The 26,337-nt window shown below is 41.2% G+C and overlaps 1 protein-coding gene and 1 non-coding gene across 2 annotated transcripts in view; one reads left to right on the top strand and one right to left on the bottom strand.

Moving 5' to 3' along the window:
• The window catches only part of NOSTRIN (nitric oxide synthase trafficking), a 72,016-nt gene that overhangs the window by 23,712 nt on the left and 21,967 nt on the right, over positions 1–26,337 (bottom strand). Inside the window, exons 3-7 of the mRNA XM_056110228.1 lie at positions 12,786–12,869; positions 10,188–10,250; positions 9,910–9,991; positions 7,163–7,225; positions 3,288–3,386 (exon numbers count right to left, since the gene is read on the bottom strand). Coding sequence (XP_055966203.1) covers positions 3,288–3,386; positions 7,163–7,225; positions 9,910–9,991; positions 10,188–10,250; positions 12,786–12,869 — 391 coding nt within the window. The remainder of the gene's footprint in view (positions 1–3,287; positions 3,387–7,162; positions 7,226–9,909; positions 9,992–10,187; positions 10,251–12,785; positions 12,870–26,337) is intronic.
• Positions 13,066–13,169, top strand: LOC130019889 (U6 spliceosomal RNA). The gene has a single exon (XR_008791941.1). It is a non-coding gene; the product is annotated as a U6 spliceosomal RNA (small nuclear RNA).

Below are 26,337 nucleotides of genomic sequence, written 5' to 3'. Positions count from 1 at the left end.
TTTCCGGGCTAGAGAGATAGTACAGCAGGTATGGTGCTTGCTTTGCATGGACTGACCTGTATTTTATCTCCAGTACCCCGATATGATCCCCTGAGCCCACCAGGTATGATCCTTCAGTAGAGAGCAAGGAGTAAGCACGGAACACAGCCAGGTGTGCTCATAAGGAAAAAAAATATTGGGTATTGCAGGCGTAGTATGGTAGTTGAAGCCTTGCAAGTCTTATGTTTAGTTATTGTGCATGATATTGAACACCTAATATTCAGAGAACTATGATGGACAGTAGACATACAAAGCTGAAAAACATAGGAGAGAATGGAACTCAGGAGAGAAATAACTAAAATAGCAGTATAAAAAATGCAGGTAGAAAAATGGAAGTTCTGGCTTAAAGAGATAGTACAAGGGGCAACATATTTTCCTTACATGCAGCTGACCTGGGTTAATATGGTTCGTGAGCCTACCAGGAGTGATCCCTGAGTAAAGAACCCAGAGTAAGCACAGCCAGGTGTGGCCCATAAAATAAAGAAAAAAAAAAAGAAAAGAAAAGAATAAGGAGTTTAAAAACTCAAAACCAAGCAATTACCAGAAAAGTAGGGAAAAACCCAAAGAGTAAGATATTGCTAAAATAAGAGAATATTTCTAGAAGGGGGAAATCAATTGTGCTTTTTTGCACTCAGGAGTTACTCCTGGCAGTGTTTGGGGGACCATATGGGATGGCAGGAATCAAACCCTAGTCAGCTGCATGCAAGGCAAAATGCATGCAGCTACCATACTATCACTCCAGCCCCAATGAACAATACTTAATGCTTCCAAGAACTTAAGTAGGTCAGAGCTTGGAAGTATCCTACAATTTTAACAGCAAGGATGACATTGTTGTCACTTGTAGAATGGTGGGGAGAAACTTGGTTGAGGAGATTTGAAGCATCACCAGGAGATGAGGAAGTGTAGACAGAGCATACAGACAACCCTTTCAATAAATCTTACATTAAAAAGTGGGGGTAGTAAATGATATGACAGTATCTGTAGAAGAACAAGAATATGGCCATGGAGCTGAAGAATAGTATAGTGGGTAAGGAAGGTGCTTGCTTTTCATGTAGTTAAGCCAGGCTTGGTTCCTGCACCCCATATGGTCCTTCGGGCACTGTCAGGAGTGATCCCTGAGCACTGCAAAGTGTATCCCAATCTCCAAAAAACAAAAAATAAATAAAAAGGGTTGTGGAAGATGCCTCCCAGTCTCTCCCTGTTTCCACCTAGAAGGTCAGGAGTTGAGAAGCTGTATGGGAAGAAGCTGTTAGTGAAAGCAATGTCAGAGACACAGGAAAGTAATTAATAAGTCTCTGGGAGCAAGAGGAGATGGGAATAGTGTCAAGATTTGGCCTCTCGCCTTGCTCAGTGACTATGTTGCTGACTTGCATTTACTTGCTGGGGAGGGTGGAGGTGACAGGAAAATGGAGACTTAGATCAGCTGGTGTGAACAAGGACTGCTGAGCACAGAAACAGGAAGAACTGCTGTGGAGATCACTGGGTGCTTCTGTGTGAGAAGAGAAAATGAATGCTGCTTTAGGTGTTTAGTTGAGGGCTTAAAAGAAAATGCTGCTAGATAAAGTGATGAAAATGGCAAGGGTCTTTAATGCAATGACAGCCAAGGGTTGTGATTACCTGATGAGACAGAGGAGGGCGGGGGGGGGGGGGGGGGGGACCATGGACACCACCTCCCAGGGAAGCCAGTAATGAGGGAAGGAAGGGAAAGGAAATTCACCACTTCACTGCCCATGCTTTTTCCTTTGTTATTTCTTGACATCAATAAAGAATAGCTTCTAATGAGGGCTCCTAAAGCCTATGACAGGTCTTGGTGCTTAGCGTTTTAACATACTGTGATTTCGCCTCCTTGGAAGCTGTCTCATTATTCAATACTTGTTATGATCATTTCAAACTGTGAAGACTGGCATATGAAGAAATAAAAACCTTGTAAAATCATGCTAACAATGCATTTAGGTTATTCATCTAATAGTTTCTTTGGATGAAATGATTGCGTGGCTTTGATGACAATTTTCTTCCTTTTTAAAAAAGGAAGGTTGTGGGTTGTAGGGATGTCGGTGCATTTTCTCAGGGGGGACGATCCATCTTTGGGGGGGAGATTCTGACTATTTGAAAGGTTTCCAGTCTGCAGCATAACCACAGGGGTTGTGTGATCATCTCTCAGGCTAGAGATCAAAAAAAAAATTTGATTTTCTGCTCACATTCCAGTTTGATTTGTATTCATTTTTGCCTAAAAACACAATTGGCATTGGTGCCCACACTGGGAAAGTTATGGATTCTGATGTTTCCTGGGGGAAGTGTCGGAATGTTACAACAGGAGAAGCTAAAATCACCTCCCACAAATGTCTTCACTTTCAGCATCTTGGACATGGCTAACTGGGGATTTAAAGATATAGTATTTAGCTTTAATTTGATTAAAACACAGAAAACACCTACTTGATTATCAAAGATTTCTGCCAAGAAGCTTGACATTCCTACTGACAGTTTAAGCACAAGAAAGACACAAGGAAATGTCAGAGCTGATGCTGACCTGGTTGCCGGCTAGGAGCATGTGGGAAGGCAAAAACTGGATGATCTGGGGATGTCTGGCAAAAAGTTTACTAATACTTTTTACATATTCAAAAAGACTTAAAAATATGAACTTATATTCACCATGGTTAAGGCTGAATCTTATCTTAGACATATTTTTTACCTGAAAGTGTCACCTAATGATTAAAGATATTGTGATTAGGTAATCAAATAAAATGTTTTATTTTTATCCTTGAAACATTTCTACTTTATGTTTATAATGCCCACAATGTATTAGTGTAATATGCCAGATAGCACAGCGGTAGGGCGTTTGCCTTGCACGCAGCCAACATGGCCAACCCGAGTTCGATTCCTCCGCCCCTCTCGGAGAGCCCGGCAAGCTACCGAGAGTATCTCGCCCCCACGGCAGGGCCTGGCAAGCTCCCCGTGATGTATTCGATATGCCAAACACAGTAACAACAAAGTAATGTCCAATGGAGACGTTACTGGGCCCGCTCGAGCAAATCGATGATCAACGGGAGGGCCTTTACTTACTTACTTACTTAGTATTATAACATATGCAAAATATATTATTGAATATACTATGTATATATTTTATTTATTTAGGATAGAACTTGACAGATATTCAATCTGGTTCACTTTCAAAAAATCTGGACCAAACTGATCTAATTTGTCATCTCTATCAAAAGCTTTGTGGGCCAGAAGTGATTAGAAGCCTTTACCTTCTGTTTCTCTTTCTCGGTTACTGTTTGCTTGGAGTTTTCCACAAGATGGAAAAGTGCTTCATGCTTCTTGGTACTCACCATTAATTTCTTCTTGGCCTAGAAGTGAAAAAAAAAAAAATGGAGCAGAAGAAACTGACATGAGGAAGAAAACCTGCTCTGGAACAAGTTGCTTAAACGATTTGTGTACTTAAATTCTTTATTTTTGCCCTAATCTCAAAATCTGCACAAAATGTAACAGCAGCTAACATTTTGCCTGGAGCCATTGTGTATTCTTTTCCCCATTAAATTGTGTTCACTTGAGAGGATTATCCATTTTGCTAAATCACTGAATGCCTGCAAACCTTCACATTGTTTGAGCTAGCATAATGGGAGGGGTTGACTTTATCACAGGCAGACAACTGTAAATCACAATAAACAAAAGACTGCCTAGATCGTTTTCCTAGGTTCGTTTTTGTTTTAGTTTTGAGGGAGGTGGTACTCCTGGCTCTGTGCTCAGGAGTCACTTTTATTGGTGCTCAGGGTACTATTTGCAGTGCCAGGCACTGATCCAGGGGTAGCCCATCCAAGACAAGTCCTTAACCATTTGTTCTGTCTTTCCAGTCTCCCTATTTCATTCTTTTAAATCAATCTGGTCCACAACTGAGGTTGTTTTAAGATATTCTCCAAAAACTTAGAGCAAAGAGGACATATTATTCCCTTCTTCTAGACTTGATGGTCTGACATTCATCTGTCAGAGAAATGCCAGCACTGTGTTAGCAGGAAGAGGGGAGGGGGGCTGGGATTCGAAGAGGTGTTCAAGGCGACCTCCTCTACGGATGCCCCAAATTTTGCAGCACATTATAGTTTCCTATTCTACTACACAACTCCAACTTGGTAGAGGATACTCTGGGAATTTTAAATGCAAACTGAATTTGTTTTGACTTGAATTAAATTTGTAAGACACCAATTGTCTAACAAGGTTGCTTGTTCTTTCACCTCAAAGTGGCAAACACTAGCACCAGATAATAAAGGGGAAAGTTCTGCTCTCTCTTAGGAACCAGCCGCAAAATCTTCTGAATGAACATATCTGAACAGGGGAGCAAACCCATAGAGGGAGATTGAAGAAAAGATGTGCTTTAGACCTTCTCTCTCCACTCACAATTAGTCACATGCCCCTTGAAAAAGAGAGTTTGAGGCAAGAGCATTTAGTCCTTTAAGACTTTCCATTTGCGTTTCTAAAATAGACTGTACTTTATTACTGCTGTGACGAGTCTCTTGGATTGTAAATGGGGTGAAAACTATAATAGCTCAAGAATTTTATGTTCTCTAATTTCTCTGTCACTCTTCATGAAAAAAATCAAACTGGTTTATTTAGAAAAATTACTTGGTGGAAACTGGGAAATAATAAAAGATTTTTTTTTCCTAAAAAGCATTTGCTACTGCTGAATACAATTTCTCTCTTTTAGTTTATTATTCTGAGTTTCCTTTTAAAGTCAAATAATTGTAGAAGGCACTTTTAAAAACTACCTCTGTTTAAGAAAGCTCATAACATCAAGAGCAAAACTAAGAACTGAATTATGTTTATAAGACTCAAATATTTATTATAGAAGCAATTTTCATGAACATTCTTTTTTCAGTACTATAGCACAGCGGTAGGGCGTTCGCCTTACAAGCGGCCAACATGGCCGACCGGAGTTCGATTCCTCCGCCCCTCTCGGAGAGCCCGGCAAGCTACCGAGAGTATCTCGCCCGCACGGCAGAGTCTGGCAAGCTCCCCGTGACGTATTCGATATGCCAGACACAGTAACAACAAAGTCTCCAATGGAGACGTTACTGGGCCCGCTCGAGCAAATCGACGATCAACCGGAGGGCCTTTACCTTTACCTTACTACCATGGTATGGAAATTAATTCATCTCAGGCCAGAGGGTTAGTACAGTGGATAAGGTGCTTGCCTTGCACAGTCAATCTGGGTTTGATCCTCGGCACCACTGATTGTCCCCTGAGTGACAGGAGTGATCCCTGAGCACAGAGTCAGGAGTCAGCCCTTGAGTACTGCCTGGTGTGGCCCCCCAAAGAGAGGAAGGAAGGGAGGCAGGGAGGGAGGGAGGGAGGGAGGAAGGAAGGAAGGAAGGAAGGAAGGAAGGAAGGAAGGAAGGAAGGAAGGAAGGAAGGGAGGAAGGGAGGAAGAGAGGGAGGGAGGAAGGGAGGGAGGGAGGAAAAGAGGAAGGAGGGAAAGAGGGAGGGAAAGAAAGGAATAAAAAAAGGAATAATGAAAGAAAGAATGGAAGGAAGGAGGGAAGGGAGGGAGGGAGGGAGGAAGGAAGGAAGGAAGGAAGGAAGGAAGGGAGGGAGGGAGGGAGGGAGGGAGGGAGGGAGGAAAAGAGGAAGGAGGGAAAGAGGGAGGGAAAGAAAGGAATAAAAAAGGAATAATGAAAGAAAGAATGGAAGGAAGGAGGGAAGGGAGGAAGGAAGGAAGGGAGGGAAGGAGGGAGGGAGGCTCATTTATCTAAAGTATTTCCCATGAGCACCTTTTGGTTCCATGGTTCACCTGAAGTTCCAGAAAGAACATTGGGGCCTGAAATGTGGCATCTGTTTTGCAGATATCTCTGATTACTGGACACTAATAACAATCTACTTGGAAAAGTCCCTTTTGGACATCTGGAGATGAAAGAGAGGACTTTGACTTTTGCAACATTAATTTCTCTCAGAGGAGATTATTGGGTTTTCTTAGCAGTTTTTCTCTTTGCTGGCTTCTAGTTCCTTCTGCTAAAATGAACTACTTTTTAAGCTGGAATGTTCTAGAGTAATCTTTTGCATACATATATGACTCTATCTGTTATTCTTTTTCTGCTCAAGAACCTGTAAAAATATGTTCTAAAAATTTTCATACCAGATATCATAGTTCCCTTCTGCAGAACTTGTCACTGTTTTCTGCACCTATGTTATCTAGCCAACTTAATTTTAAATTAATTGGAAGCCAAGAGATGTCTTAGAATGTGGTGCACAAGAAGTGGACTGTAAGTACTTGGGGGAATCAAGTACTGCGTTGCCTCTAATTTATCACTCCCTGACCCTCATGGTGCTTTTCTTTCTCACAAACTCCTTCCACACATAATGAAAACAAAACTCAAGCAATATTTTTCCCTTGTCTTAAACTATAATTTATATAAAGAGGCAATCTACGAAGTGTGATGGTTAAGAGCAGTGACCCTGAGCCCAAGGACTACTAACGATTCTTGGTTCAATGATTAACCAGCTTTGTAAACTAAGGAAAATTATTCATCTGTCTGTGTGGTTTATACCACTTCTGTAAATTAGCGCAGTGCAAGGTCACATACCACACTGGGTTATTGTGATGACTAAAAATATAACATGCAGCAAATGCTATGTAAATATTATTTCTAAATAACAACCTTATTTAGGGCCTTCATTTTCTATGGGTTTATTGGTAATATATCCCTCTAACTTGGATGAGGAATAATTTTTCTTTTAGATAGCACTTAGCTAGAACACATTGTTAGACTTCTTTCTTTTTAATTGGATTTTTTAAAAAAAAAATTGGATCACAGTGAGATACACAGTTACAAAGTTGTCCATGATTATATTTTAGTCATACAATGTTTCAACACCCATCTCTTCACCAGTGCACATTTACCACTACAATATCCCCAGTTTCCCTCCCCCGCCGTTCCTTCCCCCCATGGCAGGCTCTCTCTCTCTCTCTCTCTCTCTCTCTCTCTCTCTCTCTCTCTTTCTCTCTCTCTCTCTCTTTCTCTCTCTCTCTCTCTCACAAACCTTCTGGTTTGCAATACAGATCATTTTTAGATTTCTAACAGCAAAAATATTTACTTCTACATACTGAATTTGCACCATAATATTTATATATACTTACCTTAATTTGCTCATTCCAGTTGCTAATAACAAGATTTGCTGTCTTTTCAACTTCATTATCAAGCTATTAAAGAGAAAATAAAGATTAGCAGTCTGGTTTTTATTATTAAGAGGAAATTCAGGCTTATTAATTTTGGCACAACCATATTTCAAATTCCATATATTTCATGAGACAAAGTCACCAAACTTTCTTTTTCCTCATCTCAATAACCTCTTAACAGGATTTATTGTAAGTGGCGTTTGGTGAAATAATTATTGAGTTTTTTCTTTCCTTTAAAAATTTCTAATAGTGAAAATGGCTGTAAATGTGTGTATTCTGCTTAGCAAAGGATCCTGGATACCTTGGCATCACTTCCTATTTCATCAGTTCTTTGGTAGCATTCTTGGTAGCCAAGTCCATAATCCAAAAGTCAGTGCTAATTTTTCTTAGTGGTCTTATTGCTCTTGAAAGATATATGTCTCTAATTTTTCTTTTCCCTCCCCCCAACCCTCACACACACTTTTTTCTTTTCTTTTTCTTATTTTGAGATACACCCAGTGATCTGAGCTACTCCCAACTCAGTACTTAGAGGTAGTCCCTGGTGATACAGGAAATCAAACCTGGACCTACAGTCTGCAAAGCAAGCACTCAACCTATTGTGCTGTCTCTCTGGCCTAGTTTTAAAGAGGTGTATTCTTTTCTTCTTTGTTTGTTCTTAGGTTATACTCAACAGTGTTTGGGACTACTCCTGGCTCAGAGCTCAGGGGTAAGTTAATGGCAGTGTTCAGGGGATCATGTAATGCAAATCATGAGTTCATTACTATCTCTTTGGTACTGAATTCTTCATCACAATTAGGGACAGTCATAATAATAATGAATTGAGTCTATGCAATCCCGCAAGATAAATTAGGGAAAAATCTTTTTGTCTTGGTCACAGATCTTTTTTTGAAACACACTAATCATTTATCTCTCAACCACTGAGCTCTAGCAACAGAAGGCTATTTTTTTTTTACATGTGGTGATACCTGAAATATATGATTTACTGTAACCAATACAATAAAAATAGTTTTATATTTGATGTTAATTTTGACTCTCAGTATGGGACTGAAATGTAGAACAACTTAACTTGAAGAAAATTGAAGCCTTTAACTTTTATGAGAGAATGGGACAGGGTATTGAGCTATAATGCTGTCGGGAAGGGGCTGATAGAGAATCATTAACAGGAATGGCAGTTTGGGGGGGAAACCTTGATAATCATTATTTATAGCACTGTGATAATAATCATATTGTGGTAAGCAATAAGAAAATACTATTAATATGTGGTTGAAAACTATTTTGTAATGAATGAAATATAGATGAAATATAGACTAGTGTTTTCTTTCTTTCCTATCTTTATTTCCTTTCTTAAAATTTGGGGTTAAATATGGAGATATTCAAAGCTTCCTCCTGCTCTGTGCTCAAGGATCTCTCCTGGAAGGTCTTGGAGGATCATATGTGGTGCAGTGATCCAAAGTTGGTTACATGTAAATTAAACACCGTCTCAGCTGTACTTTCTCTCTGATCCCTAGACTGTTTTGTGACTTGTCTCCCCCACACCCCTGCCACCCAATTGTTTGCAAAAATAAAAGACTATAACTTTTAGTAATTATTGAAAATTTCACCCAATACTTTAGCTCTAAGTCTATCAACCCTTATGGTAAAAATATGTCTCTGACATCACCAACACCATCCATTTCTTAACTCCATTAATGAGTCTGAATACACTGGCATATTATTTCTTTTTTTTTTATCAGAAATTCATATTGCCTGTAAATATATTTCAAAGCACTTAAAGACTGCATGAAGCACAAGTAGAATAAAAATTGAGCACAAATGAAACTGTTCTGGGAAAAAAGTCATCTCACAGAAAGACTAGAGGTTGTAAAGGAGGTATATTGGAACACCACCTACCACTGAAATAACTGATTAGTTCTTTACTCCAATTTTTTAAAGACAATTTAAGGACTACACTGTCATTGCTTTTTCTTAATCCAAAGACTAAGTATAAAAAGTATGTCTTTTGCAAATTGTGTTCAGAGACCAGAGCGATCACTTAAAGAGCTAGAATGCATGATTTGCATGTAGAAGCGCCAGGTTTGATGCCTGCTACTGTGTGATCTCATGAGCACCACTGCAAGTGACCCTGACACCAATAAGTAATACTTGTATAGCCCCATAGAACCACTAGGTGTGGGTGTATCACACAAACATACCAAAAAGCTGTGCTTATGGCTCTTCTATTTACAAAAAGAGTAAATATTATTCATTGGGATAAAAATAGAAACACACAAAAATATAAAAACTAATTTATTATTAGACTAGTTTTAAATAATCATTACTAACATTTGGGAGAGGGTCTTCTAGAATTTTTTCTATTGACTTCAGAAAATTGAGATATTAGATATTATTTTTAGTCTGCCTTTTGATTACACACTGTGTAATGAAAAAAACCCATTATTAAATCCTTCGATATTAAGACTTCTAATGGTTTCATGTTCCATTGCTTAAATTTACCATAATTTATATTTTGTATGATGTTTTTCAGCTTTTTACCAACATAAATAATGCTTTATCATACATCCATATACCTATATTTTTGCATTTCTCTTTATTTTTATGGTAAATTCCAGAACTCTAGTACCCCTTTAAGATCACCTTTTCCTTCTTGGGCCTAAAACAGAAATGTTTAATCTTGCTTAAACAAGAAAGAAAAGAAAGTTCTGACTCACTGATTTTCTCTTCTTCTCATGTACACTCAGGACTTGATGAGTTGGTTTTATTGCTTCCAACTCAATTGCTTTGCCAAGTTTTCTGGAAATAGAACATAAAAGATATACAAGTATAGTATTAGGATTTATATCAACTTTCCAAATTATTTTCTGGGAAAATAAAATGATGTGTCACAGGGTATCTAGTCAGTATGAGTTTGAAGTATTTGGAGCACACCAAATTTTAATATGGATAACCCTCTCTGAGGGTTAAGCAAGACCAGGCTGGGAACACTCACTGATGCAGATCGGCTGCAGATTTCATGCCTTCTGAGACCCAGGCCCAGGCACTGACGAGACAGCTGGAGGCAAAAACAGGGGGTGGGGAGTGAAAACAGTGTCATTTCCCAGTAACATCAGAGAAATAAAGAATCACGTCTGATTCACTACACTCAGCAACTGCTTCATTTCCTTCTACCTATTTTAGTTCCTCCTTGGGATTAAATGTTGGTGTATTTATTTGCAATAGTCATTACATAGATGGTTTTCCCCCTGCCCTCTCCACCCCCTGTCATTTTTCATTTCAATTCACATTTTCCATTTCGTGGCTATAGAAAACCAGGAAACTAAAGTCACCAAGAGTGAGATGGCATTTAAAACAGGCATTAGAGAGGTGCTCAGGTCGAAGGTGCTTAAATACAGTCTTGTGGAAGCTTCATTTTGCAAATGAATAAACTGAGACTCAGATAAATGAAAGAAGCAAGGACAAAAGAGCCCTGGTGGTATTCTGAGTACTACTCTTGTGGTTAAGTCTAACTCCTGCTCCCTCTTAGTTTTTAAAGACAAAAGCTCAGATATTTTATGGTCTTGTGAACAGTATCCAAATCTCAAAAAAATGATAGCAGTGCCCGCTCCCTGGCAGCACAAGAGGAAGAAGGCAGGAAATGTCATTCTCTGTTTGTTCTGTACAAGGAGTGTATTTTGCATCTATGGGCCTTCAAAGGAGAGAACAAGCCCAGCTGCTTTAACTGACTGCAGTGACTGAGGCCCAGGTATATTTTGATGGCAGAGGAGGGGATAGATGTGTGTCTCTTCTGAAATCAGTCGAGATGCAGAAAAACAATAGGAACAATAGACCAAATGATTCCAGAGGTTTTGCCTAGCCAAAGCAAAGTTCAAAATAAGTCAAGGAGATGAATGACCGTAGAATTCTAGTATCAAATTCCAGAAACATGAAGACTAATCTCTATTGAGCCAGTGGGGTGATTCGGTGATAAGGGCATGGCTTGTATGCACAAGACCTTGGTTTGATTCCCAACACTCAAAAAATATGAAACAGGCACAACTGGGAAAATCTCTACTGTTAGCACTTTGTAGGAGCAGAGCAGAGTGCAGGAAAAATCAGGATGTTGATGTCAGGAGGTCTGTGTCTGAACACCTTTGCTTTGATTTTGGCCCCCACACCAAGGTGGTCGGGCTTATTCCTGTTTCTGTGCTTAAGGATCACTCCTAGTGGAGCTCAGGGAACCATATGAGGTGCCAGGGCTCAAACCCCGGTCGGGTGAGTGCAAAGCAAGTGCCTTACATGCTATACTATCTCTCTAGACCCTATTTCCTGACTTTGGAAGTATCTCTTCTCTGACCATCACTTAACGGGTCTTTTAAAATTAAAATAAGTCATGTTACACATACAAATAACTAGCACAATTAATGTCCATTTGTTAACCAAAAATTTTGGTTATGCCAGCTCTTTGGGAGGGCTATACTGGATGCCAGAGTTGCAACACAAGACAAACACCTGTCCATTCCTTATTTTTTTAGAACCAAAACCATGATGAACACTTAATGGAGATTTGGCTATGTACCAAGTGCCAAGCATGCTTCTCATATTAGCTCATTTAATCCTCACAAAAATCATATGATATTTATTGTATTTTCATTTTTGATAGACATGTAAATATCAATCTAAAGAGAGGCAAAGTAAATGGTCCTAGTTCGTCCACCAATTGCTTGAAGGGTAGAATTGAATTCTGGGCAGTGTAAATACTCTGTGTAGTTGAACAGAACATAGCACTGGATTTTCCATAGTATACTAAAATATCCTATTTAGAAGCCAGGATCCAAGTTAGAGCAATTGATAAAACAATATTATTCTTCCAGTTGATGCCTGAGTGAGTGGTGTGGAAATGTGAACTCCTAAAGTTTTTTTGTTTTTTTCTCTCACTCTTCCCTCAACAAAAGAGGGCTGGGCAATGACACTGCTGGTTCAGGGTGATGTCTGTAAGCATTAGTCAGAATTCTTCTGAGTAAATGATCACTAGAAGCTTGCTTCAAGAAAAACTTCTCCTTTTTTCCTAAAGAAATCATTACCGGTAATGCTTGCATTTGAGAAAAATGCAGACTGATATTCTGTCAGCAGAATGTATTCATTGTTTTTACATACATGGTACCATTTGATATACTCCCTACACACATCCATGACAAATGTGTGCGCACTGTCTCTGTAAGTGGAAGAAATGAAGACACAGAGCAGAAGGTTACCTGTCAAAGTTGCACAATTGAGATAAAGCAGGATTACACTTCTGATGCCAAATGATTCCAAGCTAAATAGAATCACCAGTGATGCAACTCATTATCTGTGGGATTAGAGCAAATCTCTCCAACTTTCCAAGTCTCAAGTCCTTGTCTGCTCTTAGAAATAATAACAATGCTTTTCAAGGAGGGTTGTGGTTTTAACTCACTTCACAAGGTCGCTGGCAAATAATAAGTGGTCAGGAATGGAGGCAAAACATGACATAATGTACCTCCCATAGGTACAAAAGAAAGTTGGAATTGAATATATGTCACTTCTCATTATTTTTAGGAAAATGTTTGCCTTTTATCTTCCATATACTTACTTTTTCTTTGTGTTCTGTATTGCTTTGCTCAATTTACTTGCCAGTTTCTGCAGTCCTTTGGCATAGCTAACCTCCAAATTGGCCCTATTAGCAAAGGGAGGGTTATTAGATAGGATATTTCGGCAAGAGCTTAAGCAGAACCACACACACATCCCCACCCCAACTCACAACCCTGAACCCCTGAACCCCCTTATACTTAACCTCCCACCCCCCGCCACACACACGAAGGATGGTCTCAGGAATATGCAGGGTGTGTCTACATCAGGAAGAGTCAAGAAGGGTGCTCACTTTGACAACACATATACTAAAATTGAAACAATACAGAGATTAGCATGACCCCTGCACAAAGATGACACACAAATTCATGAAGTGTTCATTTTTTTAAAGAAAAAAAATGATTTGTTTAGTTCTTGAAGGATTCTCTTATTGTTGTGTTTAATCCTTAAAGATAGATCTAAAAGAATCCTATACAGGGAAAGGTTTTTATTTTTTTTAATTTTATTGTCTTCTTAGGATTAAATTGTATCTTCTATACCACTGCACTCTCCCCTCTAAAATAAAATAAAAAATGGTTTTGAAGTCCTAGCCCATAGTGCACTTGAATATGTTTTTATTTGGAAATGAGCAAGCTGAGTCTCGTTCGTTATCGGAATTAACCAGACAAATCGCTCCACCAACTAAGAACGGCCATGCACCACCACCCACGGAATCGAGAAAGAGCTATCAATCTGTCAATCCTGTCCGCGTCCGGGCCGGGTGAGTTTTCCCGTGTTGACTCAAATTAAGCCGCAGGCTCCACTCCTGGTGGTGCCCTTCCATCAATTCCTTTAAGTTTCAGCTTTGCAACCATACTCCCCCTGGAACCCAAAGACTTTGGTTTCCCGGAAGCTGCCCGGTGGGTCATGGGAATAACACCGCAGCATCGCCAGTCGGCATCCTTTATGGTCGGAACTACGACGGTATCTGATCGTCTTCGAACCTCCGACTTTCGTTCTTGATTAATGAAAACATTCTTGGCAAATGCTTTCGCTCTGGTCCGTCTTGCTCTCCTAAAGAGCCTTGAATATAATCTCAGGGCTAGGATGAAAGAGACGTTACTGGGGCCTGCTCGAGGCAATCGACGAATAACAGGATGATGAATGATGAATGAATGAATGAGTAAGCTGAGGTTGTTGGCATGGGTGCAAAGCAATAGAGATGTGTCCTTATGAAAAAGAGAAATTTGGACATAGAAACAGACATGGATACAGTGGAGATGAAGACAGAGATCAGGGTGAGGCACCCAGAAGTCAAGAAATGCAGAAGATTTTCAACAAAACACTGGAATCTAGGAGAAGAGCCTGGAATGGTCTTCCTCACAGCCGCCAAAGGAACCAACTAGTCAATATTTGGATCTCTGCATCCAGAAACGTGAGACAGTAAATATTTAAGTCATTCATTGTTACTGTAGCAGCCTTAGCAAAATATTTCAGCTAGTAAAGAGCATAAACCATCCCTACTCATTCTAGGGCATTGGTATTAGATTAGATGTACATTATAATTGCTGGCAATAGAATGAAAAATTTTGATAGAATTACTGAGCAGTCATTCTCTTTTGGGAAACTGCAAAGGGACCCACACCAGATTTAGAAAACAATTTTCCATCCCTTTCTATGCAGGACAAGACTCAGTAGGGAATCTCAGCCCTCTGCAAGAAAACTTGTTTCTTTTGGGTAAATTTCATCACACCCATCTTAAACTGATTTTTACCATGCCCTACTTATAGGCCCATTTGTAGCTAACAGTTAAAAAAAAAAAGCATTTTCATTCATTTTTTTCACTGTTCACTAAAGGTAATAAGGTAAAGGCCCTCCCGTTGTTCATCGATTTGCTTGAGCGGGCCCAGTAACGTCTCCATTGGAGACTTTGTTGTTACTGTGTTTGGCATATCGAATACATCACGGGTCGCTTGCCAGGCTCTGCCGTGCGGGCGAGATACTCTCGGTAGCTTGCCGGGCTCTCCGAGAGGGGCGGAGGAATCGAACTCGGGTCGGCCATGTTGGCTGCGTGCAAGGCAAATGCCCTACCACTGTGCTATCGCTCCAAACATAAAAAAATAAGAAATTAAATCAGGGTGTTTGTTTGCTATTTTCAGCCTTTTATTTGGTAAAGAAGATAGTTTTATTAAAACTTATTTGGAAAGAAGTGTAGACAAAGAAAGAAAAATATGTGTTCAAAAATGAGCACAGGCTTCTCCAGAGTAGAAATCAGCAGGGCTAGAGCGATAGTGTGTAAGCTCAAACAGACAGCAGCAGTGGTCTATCTCTCTCACCGCCCACGTTCAGTAGTCTCATGCCAGTTACCCCACCCCGGGGAGGTTGATGGCGATGGGCAGGCGAAGGAAGGAAACGAGGTTGCAGGCGAAGGAAGGAAACGAGGGCCAGGCTGGTTGGTGTCAGTTGCAGTTTATTCCATTCCCATCTCCATACTCTTCTGATTCTCCTCCTGCTTCTTCCTCCCCCATGCTACTTCATTCTCCTTCTTGATCCCCCTTCATCCTCCTTCTGGCTCTGGAATTTGGATCTGGATCCACTTTCTCCTTCTCCTTCTGGAGTCAGGATCCAGATACCCTAGCCCACTCTTACAGTATATACAGATATATACTCCCCCCCCCCCCCATGAGGGGTTGGGGCTTACACATAGGTGTGGTCACAATCAATAGGAGTAAAGTTCTTTCCCTCAGGGAAAGCCACTTCTAAGTCAGATACTGTCTCAGCAGGATGACCCACCCTAGAACGTAATCCCCTGGGTGTGTTTCTCCTCTCCTTGTCCAACAAACATATAAGCATTCATATAATCATTTTGTATGGACACAGTAAGAAATACATTAAGCTTATAGAATTGCTCTCCTAGGACCATCTTGATCACAGACTACAGTGCTCAAGCCAGATAGTCTTTCCTATCCCTAGCAAGGTTCTAGTCTCGTCGTTACTTTTGGATCATGACAGCATTTGTCTATGACCAAGCTCTTAACTTATAGTTAAAAATTGTGAAACTGTGGCCTGGCCCATTTTGATGCCAGGGTAGCTCACCACTTGCCCTGGTGAGCAAGGAAACAAGGTCCCTCGTTTGGGATGCTGCTTTGGGGGTGTTAGGAACCAAGGGCAACTGAGGCTTAAGTTGAGAAAGCAGATGTCTGGGAGTGAATACTACTCAAAGCCAATTAAATCCTAAATTACAAAGTATAATATTAAATATCTTCCTGTATCTATACAAAAAAGACATTGCATTAAAGTAAGCTATTCAAAAGACATAAGGAAAGGAGAAAGGCAATATTAGTTTACAATACAATTTCAGTGTCCTAGAAGGATCTGCCCTTACAAATTAACAGAGTCTGATTAGGGGGAAAATCAGATTAACTGGTTGGGGAAGACAGCAGAGAGAAGTGGTTACAGATAAACAAAGGAATGGGAGTGACTTAGGAGCACTGTGATGGGTGTAACCTGATAAACCTAAGCTCATTGTGACAAGGGAAAAAGGACAAAGCAATGTCATCCTACATGATAGTACATTAGGTAGAATTCTTGCTTTGCATGTGGCTGACCCAGGTTCAATTGCCAGCACCTCATATGGACCCTCTGATCCCCATAAGAGACAAGCAAGAGAGACAAGTATTCAAGAGGGCTTGAAGATCAAGTCTATCTTCAGTCTTCTAATACTACTTTTATTATAAAATATCTCTAGAGTTATGTATGACTTCATTTCATTTGGGGAAAAAAATCTGGAAGTCTCCAGTAACTAATAGAATTCTGTAATATTTAGATCAATTTGACCAAACAAGAAAAATAAACTCTCTTATAAACTATTTATTGATCAGTCATAAACTATTGATCCATCATAAATTTCTATTCATTTCCCCCAATCAGTACACCTGTGCTCTAAGTAAACTTTCTATAAGGAAGCTTTAAAATAAATATTTTAAAATAATGAATACATTTTTAAAGAGATTTTTCTGCTATAGAAATATATTACAATTGATGGAGAGAGTGTTTTTCAGTAGCAGATTTTGAAGAAACTATCATTTGGGCGCCTTAGAATCCAAGGAGACATTTACCATTCAGTGAGTCACTTTAGGCAACTTTAAAATAGAGTGATCCGGGGGACAGAGCAATAGCATAGTGGGCAAGGCTCTTGCCTTGCATGCAGCCACCTGGGTTCAATCTCCAGCATCCAGCCACCTGGGTTCAATCTTCAGCATCCCATAGGATTCCCTGAGCACCACCAGGAGTGATCCCTGAGTGCATAGCCAGTTTAACCCTTAAACACAGCTGGGTGTGCCTCTCCCGCATCTACCAAAAAAGAGTGATCAGGGCTGGGGTGATTGTACAGTGTGTAGGGCACCTACCTTGCGTGAGACCAACCCGAGTTCCATCTCTGGCATCTCATATCATCCCCTGAACACTACCAGGAGTGATGTGCAGAGTGCAGAAACAGGAGTAACCCTTGAGTATCACCAGGTGTGCCCCCAAAACAAAAAAGACAATGATCAGACTGAGGAACGCAGGTAGACAGGAAAAGGCCCTTGGCAATGAAACTTGGATTAACAAAGTTTCATGGAAGAAGAATTCTAGGACTGATCCACCTTGTGGATACAGAAAACAAAGACCTGATAAGACCATCGGCAGACCCTGAGGATATAGACCCCCTCCCCATGAAGTTTCTCTTCATGAAAATCCTCCATGAAAATCCTCGGACCTCTCTTTTAATCCGATTAACTTCAGTGACCCAGCCAGGAAAGGACAGGAAAGGAATTTTTAAAGAAGACCATCACCTTTCCCAACCCCCCTGGTAACCTCCTTAGCAATGGGCCCACGTGGGGCAGGTTGAAGAAACCCTATAAAGGCCACCTTGAACAAAGGAAGGGCGCTCATATGCTGCTTGAGTCCATGTGGCGGAGCACATGTGGTGCCCAAGCCCATGTGTTGCCCGCATCTTCCCTCTTGAAATGTGTACTTTCATGCTTTCATGTCTAATGTTAGGATGTGTGTAGGGGCTCTCTCCACCCTTGGAGAAGCCTGCGTTCTCTCCGAGCACGTTACCCCATCTCTCTTACTCTCCATTCCCCCACTTATCCGCTTATCCCTTTCTCTTTCTCTCCAAAAAACTTCCAAATAAAATCTGTTACTTCACTGCTTGTCCACTCCTGAAATTCTTTTTTGCGAGCGAGACAAGAACCCTAGAAACCCCGGGTAAGGCCTGGGACTGGCCTCGCCTTTCCTGCAAAGAGCAAATCCCCGCCCCAGCCTGAGTCCAGGGCTCCCCAAGCAATCAGGTGGCGGGGATCAACTCCCTTGCGGAGAAGACCAAGCCGACTTTAGGTGTGGCCTGAAGGCTACCTTGTGGGGCTGATGGTGCTCAGGCCTGTGCCAAGCAGGGGCTTATTGCAGACTTTACCGGTCCTAGTCTTCCCAGCGACTCCTGGGTGGCAGAGGTGGAGTGAGAGAGGGTGATTGTCTTTCTCTCCTCCCAACTTGCGGGAGCCACCCGTGAGGTCCACTGACATCAAGACTAGCTCAAGGGTTTTTGTGATGATTAAAACGTGCTATCCCAAGCCTATAGGACGTTCAAGGACTGGAATGATGGAATGATCATGAATGACCTTCATGATCTGACTCCTGCATTCCTCTCTGATTTCACTTCCTATAGTCATCCTCAGACTTATAGATTTAGGAAGCAAATGTCATCTTGCCTCAGGGCATTTGCACTTGCTGTGGCTTCTATTGGTACTTCTGTCACTACACAACTCCTGTCACTATACAGCTTCATAAAGAAGGTCCCCTTCATGATGTTGTTGTTTTTTTTTTTTTTTCAGCGGTAGGACGTTTGCCTTGCACGCAGCCAACATGGCCAACCCGAGTTCGATTCCTCCACCCCTCTCGGAGAGCCCGGCAAGCTACCGAGCGTATCTCGCCTGCACGGCAGAGCCTGGCAAGCTCCCCGTGACATATTCGATATGCCAAACACAGTAACAACAAAGTCTCCAATGGAGACGTTACTGGGCCCACTCGAGCAAAATCGACGAACAACAGGAGGGCCTTTACTTTTACCTTACCTTTGCTTTTTGGGTCATACCCGGCGGTGCTCAGTGGTTACTCCTGGCTCTGCACTCAGGAATTACCCCTGGCGGTGCTCAGGGAACCATATAGGATGCTGGGAATTGAACCCGGTTTGGCTGCGTGCAAAGCAAAAGCCCTACCCGCTGTGCTATTGCTCCAGCCCCGGTCCCCTTCATGATGATCCTGACAAGTACTGTCCAAAAATACACACCTTAGAGGCTATAAAAAACCATCTTGATCACTCTCTGCTTGCAATTTTACTTATGTTCTGGAACTTACCACTATCTTACATCAAATGCATGTGGATTTTTAGAATACTACTAGGAACTTCTTTAAAATTATGCTCCATGAGTTGAGGATTTATTTTCTTTGTAACTGTTTCCCCAGCCTTAGAACAGTGCCTAGTATATAATAGCTCACTTGGAATGTATGTCTTGAACAAATGAATGAATGAACTTCACATCAAGTCTTGTTTATAATTTTTAACTTTCCTCTATTACAAGCCTGTTCTTACTTCACCACTTTTGAAACTTTAAGCTGCCCAATTATTTCAATGTGTTCCCAGCAGTTTGAGCTATACTCATCCTTGATGCCAAAGTACAGTGCCAAAGTCCTTGGAATAGCTAGACAAGGGATCCCAAACAATCTGGCCTACTCACCCCAGTTTTCAGAAAATAATACTGTGTACCTCTGAAATCCTTTGAGCGAATAGAAAGAGAACTCCCAAATATATCCAAGGCTACCACAGCCTTGCTGGATGGTTCCTGCATGCTCCAAGGGGCCAGTATTTCTCACTTTGGGAAACATTGAACTAATACAGTAAATCTTTTGCTGATCCCATGATGACTAGGGGCCTTCCTATTAGCTCCTTTCCAGCCTTCTGTTCTCTTTTGGAAGCAGCACAAGGAACTTTATATATGGTGAAGTATATGCCATACTTTAGTAAGTGCTAGGTAGCCAACAGGTTTTTAGTTAACATTAATTCTTCTAACATCATAATTATCATATCCCCCAAAGGAACTCTCAGCATTCAGGATACCCCTAAATACACAGAGCAGGGAAGTATATGGGGAAAGAGTTGAGATTTTCATCTACCGGCTCAGAACCATCCCAGAGAACTTCTAATTTGAAAGGCATAATATCTCCCTTAAAATTTAATTTTACTACTCTTTTTCTCATATTGGAGACCACACCTGCAGTGCTCAGGGGATTATTCCTGGCTCTATATTTAGGGATCACTCCTGGTGGGACTTGAGGGGACCATATAGAGTGCCAGAGATTGAACCTGGGTCGGCTGCAGGCAAGGCAAACATCCTACCCATCATATGATATCTTACCCTCTCGTTTTACTTTTAGAATATTCTTGCAGGTCATAGAGGATCTCTGAAAGACTTTATTGAACCTAAAGAGAGGAGGTCACTTGGAGGTGATTCTGTTTTTGTTCTAAGCCTGGTTACCTTACTTTTGAACCCTGGTACTTATGCTGGCTTTCTCTAAAGCACAGAAGGAAAACAGCCTGAAATAGTAGATTCATTTATACTTCTTGCTCTGGAAGTCTTCTCTTTACCTGCCAGCACCTTCAAGGTCTACTAATGAGCAACTATATAATTTTACGTAGTTCATCTCTAACCTGAAAAGTCTATGTTCCTCTGTTGGAATACAAGGAGCTTAGGTCTATCAGGTTACACCCATTACAGTGTTCCCGAGTCACTCCCATTCCTTTGTCTGTCTGTAACCACTTCTCTATGCTCTCTTCCCCAACCAGTTAATCAGCTTTTCCCCATCAGATTCTAATTTGTAAGGTCTCATCCTTCTAGGACACTGAACTTGTATTGTAAGTTAATATTGCCTTTCTCCTCTCCTTATGTCTTTTAAATGCAATGTCCTTTTTGTATAGATACAGGAAGACAATTAATATTATGCTTTGTGACTTAGGATTTAATTGGCTTTGAATATTATTCACTCCTGGGCATCTCCTTTCTCAACTTAAGCCTCAGTTGCCCTCACTTCCTAGCACCCCAAGGGCAGAGTCCCGACGAGGGACTGGATGGAACCAGGGCAAGCCGGTAAGTTATGTGCTACCCTGGCATCAAGATGGGCCAGGCCAAGGTACCAAGGTACCACTCTTAACTATAGGTGAAGAGTTTGATTATAGGCAAATGGTGTTATGATCCAAAAGTAACGACGAGACTAGGACCCTGCTAGGAATAGGAATGATTATCTGTCCTGAGCGCTGTAGTCTGAGGTCGAGATGGCCCTAGGAGAGCAATTCTATAAGCTTAAGGTATTTCTAACTGTGTCCATACAAAATGATTTATATTATGCATGCTTATATGTTTGTTGGACAAGGAGAGGAGAAACATACCCAGGGGATTCCGTTCTAGGATGAGTTGATCTGCTAAATGAGAATCTGCCCTAGGAGCTGCTTTCCCGTGTGTACTGACTAGTTTGGATGAGACTGAACATTTCTCCCCTTCAAACTGCCTTCAGTCAATAATTTCAGTATATTGTAAGAGGCAGTTTTCCTTTTCTCACAGATCTCAGGTGCTAGCCAGGCCTGATCTTTGGCATGTAGATTCCCAGCTGTAGCCAGGCTAGTCTTTGGGATGCAAAGCTCAGGTACTTATCTTTGGGATGTAGATTCCAAGCTCTAGCCGACTGATCTTTGGGATGCAAATCCAAGTGCTTGTAGCTTGTGAAAGTGCTTATGAAAGGTTTTAGTCTTGGTTTTTTATCTTCTTTTCAGGCCAAAATTACTGGCAGGCAGATGTAAAGAAATAATGTATCTTTTGCCGCCTCAGTGTTCTTTCTGTAACTCCTTTTGATGATGACATCACTGTATTGCGCCCTTTAGAGGTACCATGATCTATATAAGAAGATTTTCCGGCCTCTCTAGGGAACACGTGCCTGAGAGAACCTGGGAAGATGTGCTGAGAGAACCGAAGAGACAAGTCTGAGAGAATGGGGACAGAAGCTGAGAGAACAGGAGAGCACGTGCTTGAGAGATCTTGGGCCCTCCATGACATAAATTTCTTCTATGTAATAAACTGCTACAAAAACCAACCAGCCTGGCCCTCGCTTCCTTCCTTCACCTGCCCAACGCCATCAACCTCCCTGGAGTGGGGAAACGGCCTGAGACTACTGAACGTGGGCAGCGGGAGAAATAGGCCGCTTCCGTTCCTTTGCTGTTTTTGTGTGTTTACACATTCCTCCATGTGGCATTTGCATCCAAGAAGTTGCTTCCCAGACAAATATGCAGCTATGCCTTTGTGGCAAGTTTACTGCCATCTGACCGGTGTCTTGTTCATACACCTCAACATGCCAGGCACTGTTCTCAGTGTTTCCAAAATACTTCCTTTTTAATCCTATCTGTAGGAGGTAGGCACACCTACTCTATTTCTTGGGGAAACTCCAGGGCACAGAGTTTTATCTATAATGTGGCCAAATTCTCACAGGGAGAAGGGATTCCCTTCTGGCTAGTGAACCTGTCTGTGTAGTCATTCCAACTCTCCAGCCTCAAGAATTGGGGGATGGAGGGTGTGTAGAAGCCGCAGATGGAGAATTGCGGGGGAAGTCACATGGTAAGAGCTGTAGCTACTGACAGCTCCTCTCTCTCACCTTTCATTTCAAGACTCCAATTTACCACAGCACCAGGAAGGGACATCAGCCTCAGCACAGACAGAATGTGTCTCTTGTAAAAGCGTCTGTTGTTTGGTGAAGCCTGTTCCTGAGTGTGGAGGGGAAGGGTTGAGAGTCTGGAAAGTAGGAAGGGAGCAGGATATGATCTGGAAACACTGCCAGCACAGTTATATGAGTTCACACTGAGTTAAGCAAGGCCTCTCTGATGCTACTCCACTAACACCATCAATTTCCTGGTGACCCCAATGAGCTTAGGATCAGCACTGAAGTCAACCAAGCAAAGTGGGCTATAGTTTAAATTATTGCACATTAAACCCAAATATTCATTTGGGTTTAAAATGCTCCAACCAGTCAGAAGGAAATGCATTGAACAGCATTTGAAGCGTGAGTGTGGGTGCAGGGGGCAGTAGGCATGGTCTCTGGGCTCCCTTTCTAGTAACTTTGCTTACAACTGAAAAGCTCCAGGGTCAGTGGTCTTGAATAGCTTTATCGTAACAGAGGTTAATGGGAAAATTCCATCCTAGAGAAAATCAATCCAGTAGGCAAGCATGAAGAGAGCTGTCACTTTCATAGGTTGAAATATGTGTAAATTTAATCTACACTCAATTGGCTTGTCTGTGCTTGAGGACTACTAAAGCATCTCTCTGAACAGAAATGAATTTCTTTGGTGCTCTCTGTTGACAGTTGGGGGAGGGGAGGCAATGTGTACCTCCCCCACTCACACCCGTTTCATATTTGTTTGAAGAGAGCTGATGTATCATGGTTTCTGACTAAAAGGGCAGAACTGGTTTCAAACTGGGACTTGATATTTTCTCTATTCAAATAACCAGAAACAAGCTTGTAAGAACATCGTACTTAAAATTCTGTATCAATAGCCCCCCACTATCTAATAGAAGTTGTGATTCCTTCTCCATGCAATTGTCTCACTGCTTATGTAAATTTTGATACACACTCAATCTCAGAATATTCCAATGAGTCATGAAGATCCTAGACCAGGGAAATGGCACGCATTAACTTCTAATCCATTTATATTCTGATTTTTCTCTCGGTTGTGTGGAAAAAGGTCAATACATTTTCATTAGCAATAATGGAGACCAACCAATAAGTCAAAGACCAACATTTGTCTCCAATCTTAAAATAAATTGCACTTTGAAAGAAAGGGAAGGTGGGAATTACTTGGTAGCAGATTCAATGTTTTAGAAAGAGTACAAATTAAGCTGTAAGAATGTTAAGTGATTGTACATCAATTTTAGAGAGTCCTGATTTAATAATACAATGAACATGGTAAGAAGTGGTAAAAAGCATTAACTGCAGCCATCCTCTGTGTCTTGGAGGAATTAACTAAAGAAAGGGTTTCTTACATTTGAAAAAAAAAAAAAGGTGACAGAGTCTCCTTCATGCAAGTTAAAGAACTATAGTAATCTGTGAGTTTTTGGACCTCACCTTTATTTATTTGCACTACTTCCAATTTGTTACTGTGTTTGGCATATCGAATACATCACGGGTAGCTTGCCAGGCTTTGCCGTGCGGGAGAGATACAACAAAGTCTCCAATGGAGACATTACTGGGCCCACTTGAGAAAATCGATGAACAACGGGAGGACAGTGACAGTGACAGTGACTTCCAATTTGGGACCTGGGTATGATGACATTTTTTCACCCAGATTTGATTGGTTTGCCCCCTGAAATCTCATTTTACAACCTCATTTTGCAAATAGACTACAGAGTTAGTTATGAGCAATCTGAAAGACAATTTTATATGCAAGTCTTATTATTCAAGCAGCTGGGTACTCTAGCTAGCCCACAACATCATCACTGCCTTAATTCTGCTTCCTGGGACCAATATAAAAGAAGGTGAACTAGGAAGATAAGACCTAGATAATTATCCCATCCAGGCCGAGAGACCCACTCAGTCACTACTTGCTTCTAACCTGCACAAATACACAGAGATGCCTACTGCAAAAATTTGAATCCTCTGTGTCTATTAGTTCTTAAAGTGAATATGTGTAAGTAGTGTGTAGATGTATGTGTGTGTGTGGGGGGGGGAGGCGGGGAGGAGGGTTTATTGTAGTAGAAAAAAATCAGATAAAATAACAGAAAGTGGTATCAACATAGGATAGGATAGGATAGGATACTGTCCTCCCATTGTTCATCGATTTGCTCGAGTGGGCCCAGTAACGTCTCCATTGGAGACTTTGTTGTTACTGTGTTTGGCATATCGAATACATCACAGGTGGCTTGCCAGGCTCTGCCGTGCAGGCGAGATACTCTCGGTAGCTTGCCAGGCTCTCCGAGAGGGGCGGAGGAATCGAACTCGGGTCGGCCATGTTGGCTGTGTGCAAGGCAACATGGGCTTAGCTAGAAAACAAATGCATACTGAATCCTATGGCATCCTATAAATATTAGTGTGGTTACTCTGATTAAGTTGGAGGGAGATTGAAGAGGCAGCTAAGCACTCCTTCTTCAAGGAGTCATGGAAATGAGTACCCTTCTCACTTTTGGAAGTGAGTATGCACCATAGAGCCCTAGCTATCAGATTGAAAAGTTTGGATGATGCTGATATTCTTCCTGATGAGGGTCCTAAATCTGCGAGGGGGATTGGAGAAGCCCTGAGCATGTGGAATTCATCCACAGAGACACAAGACACTTTCTTGCCTTGCATTTTGTTTGGGCTGAACTGAGCAGACATAAAAATACATCCTCTTAAAGGGACACTCCTTCACCGTTGGTGGGAATGCCGACTAGTTCAGCCCTTTTGGAAAACAGTATGGATGATTCTCAAAAAATTAGAAATTGAGCTCCCATTTGATCCAGCAATACCACTCCTGGGAATATATCCCAGAGAGGCAAAAAAGTATAGTTGAAGTGACATCTGCAATTGCCTGTTTATTGCAGCACTCTTTACAATAGCCAGAATCTGGAAAAAACCTGAGTGCCCGAGAACAGATGACTGGTTAAAGAAACTTTGGTTCATTTACACAATGGAGTACTATGTAGCTGTTAGAAAAGAGGAAGTCACAAAATTTACATACAAGTGGTACTACATGGAAAGTATCATGTTAAGCAAAATGACTCAGAAAGAAAGGGATAGAAATAGAAAGATTGCATTCATCTGGGGAACATAAAGTAACAAAATAGGAGACTAACACCCAAGAATGGCTGAGATTAGTACCAGGAATTTTACTCCATGACTTGGAGGCCAACCACACCTACTAGGGGAAAAGGGAGCTCAGATAAAGAGGGGAACACCAAATAAAGGTGTTGGGAGGATCCTCCCAGGATGGGAGAAGCATGCTGAAAGTAGACTATAGACCAAACATGATGCCACTCAATGTTTCTTTTGCAAACCACAACACCCAATAGAAGAGAGAGAACAGAGGGGAATGCCCTGCCACATTGACAGGGTGGGATGGGGGGAGATGGGGGGTGGGAGGGATACTAGGATCCGTGGTGGTGGGAAGTGGTCACTGGTGGAGGGATGGTATTTGATCATTGTATAATTGAAACCCAAGCACAAAAATGTGTAAGTCTGCAACTGTACCTCATGATGTCTCACTATTAAAAAATTTAAAAAAAAAAAGAAAAGAAAAAAAATACATCCTCTTTTCCATAATGCCATCAGTAAATTAAGTATGTTTTGTACCAAGTAGGGTTATATGAATTCAAGTAAAAAAATCCAAGTGTAAGATACATATAATTCAGTGCCTAATCTATAGTTTGTGCTCAGTAAATGAGCTATTCAATGATCTTATTCAATTCTTGTTTTTATTCAAGATTGTCTGTTACATACTGTGCAAGCAAATTTTTTGACACTTTCAA

Source organism: Sorex fumeus, unplaced genomic scaffold (genome assembly GCF_029834395.1).
Source record: "Sorex fumeus unplaced genomic scaffold, SorFum_2.1 ptg000009l, whole genome shotgun sequence".
Classification (NCBI taxonomy): domain Eukaryota; kingdom Metazoa; phylum Chordata; class Mammalia; order Eulipotyphla; family Soricidae; genus Sorex; species Sorex fumeus.
This window is presented reverse-complemented; position numbering and strand designations above follow the sequence as displayed.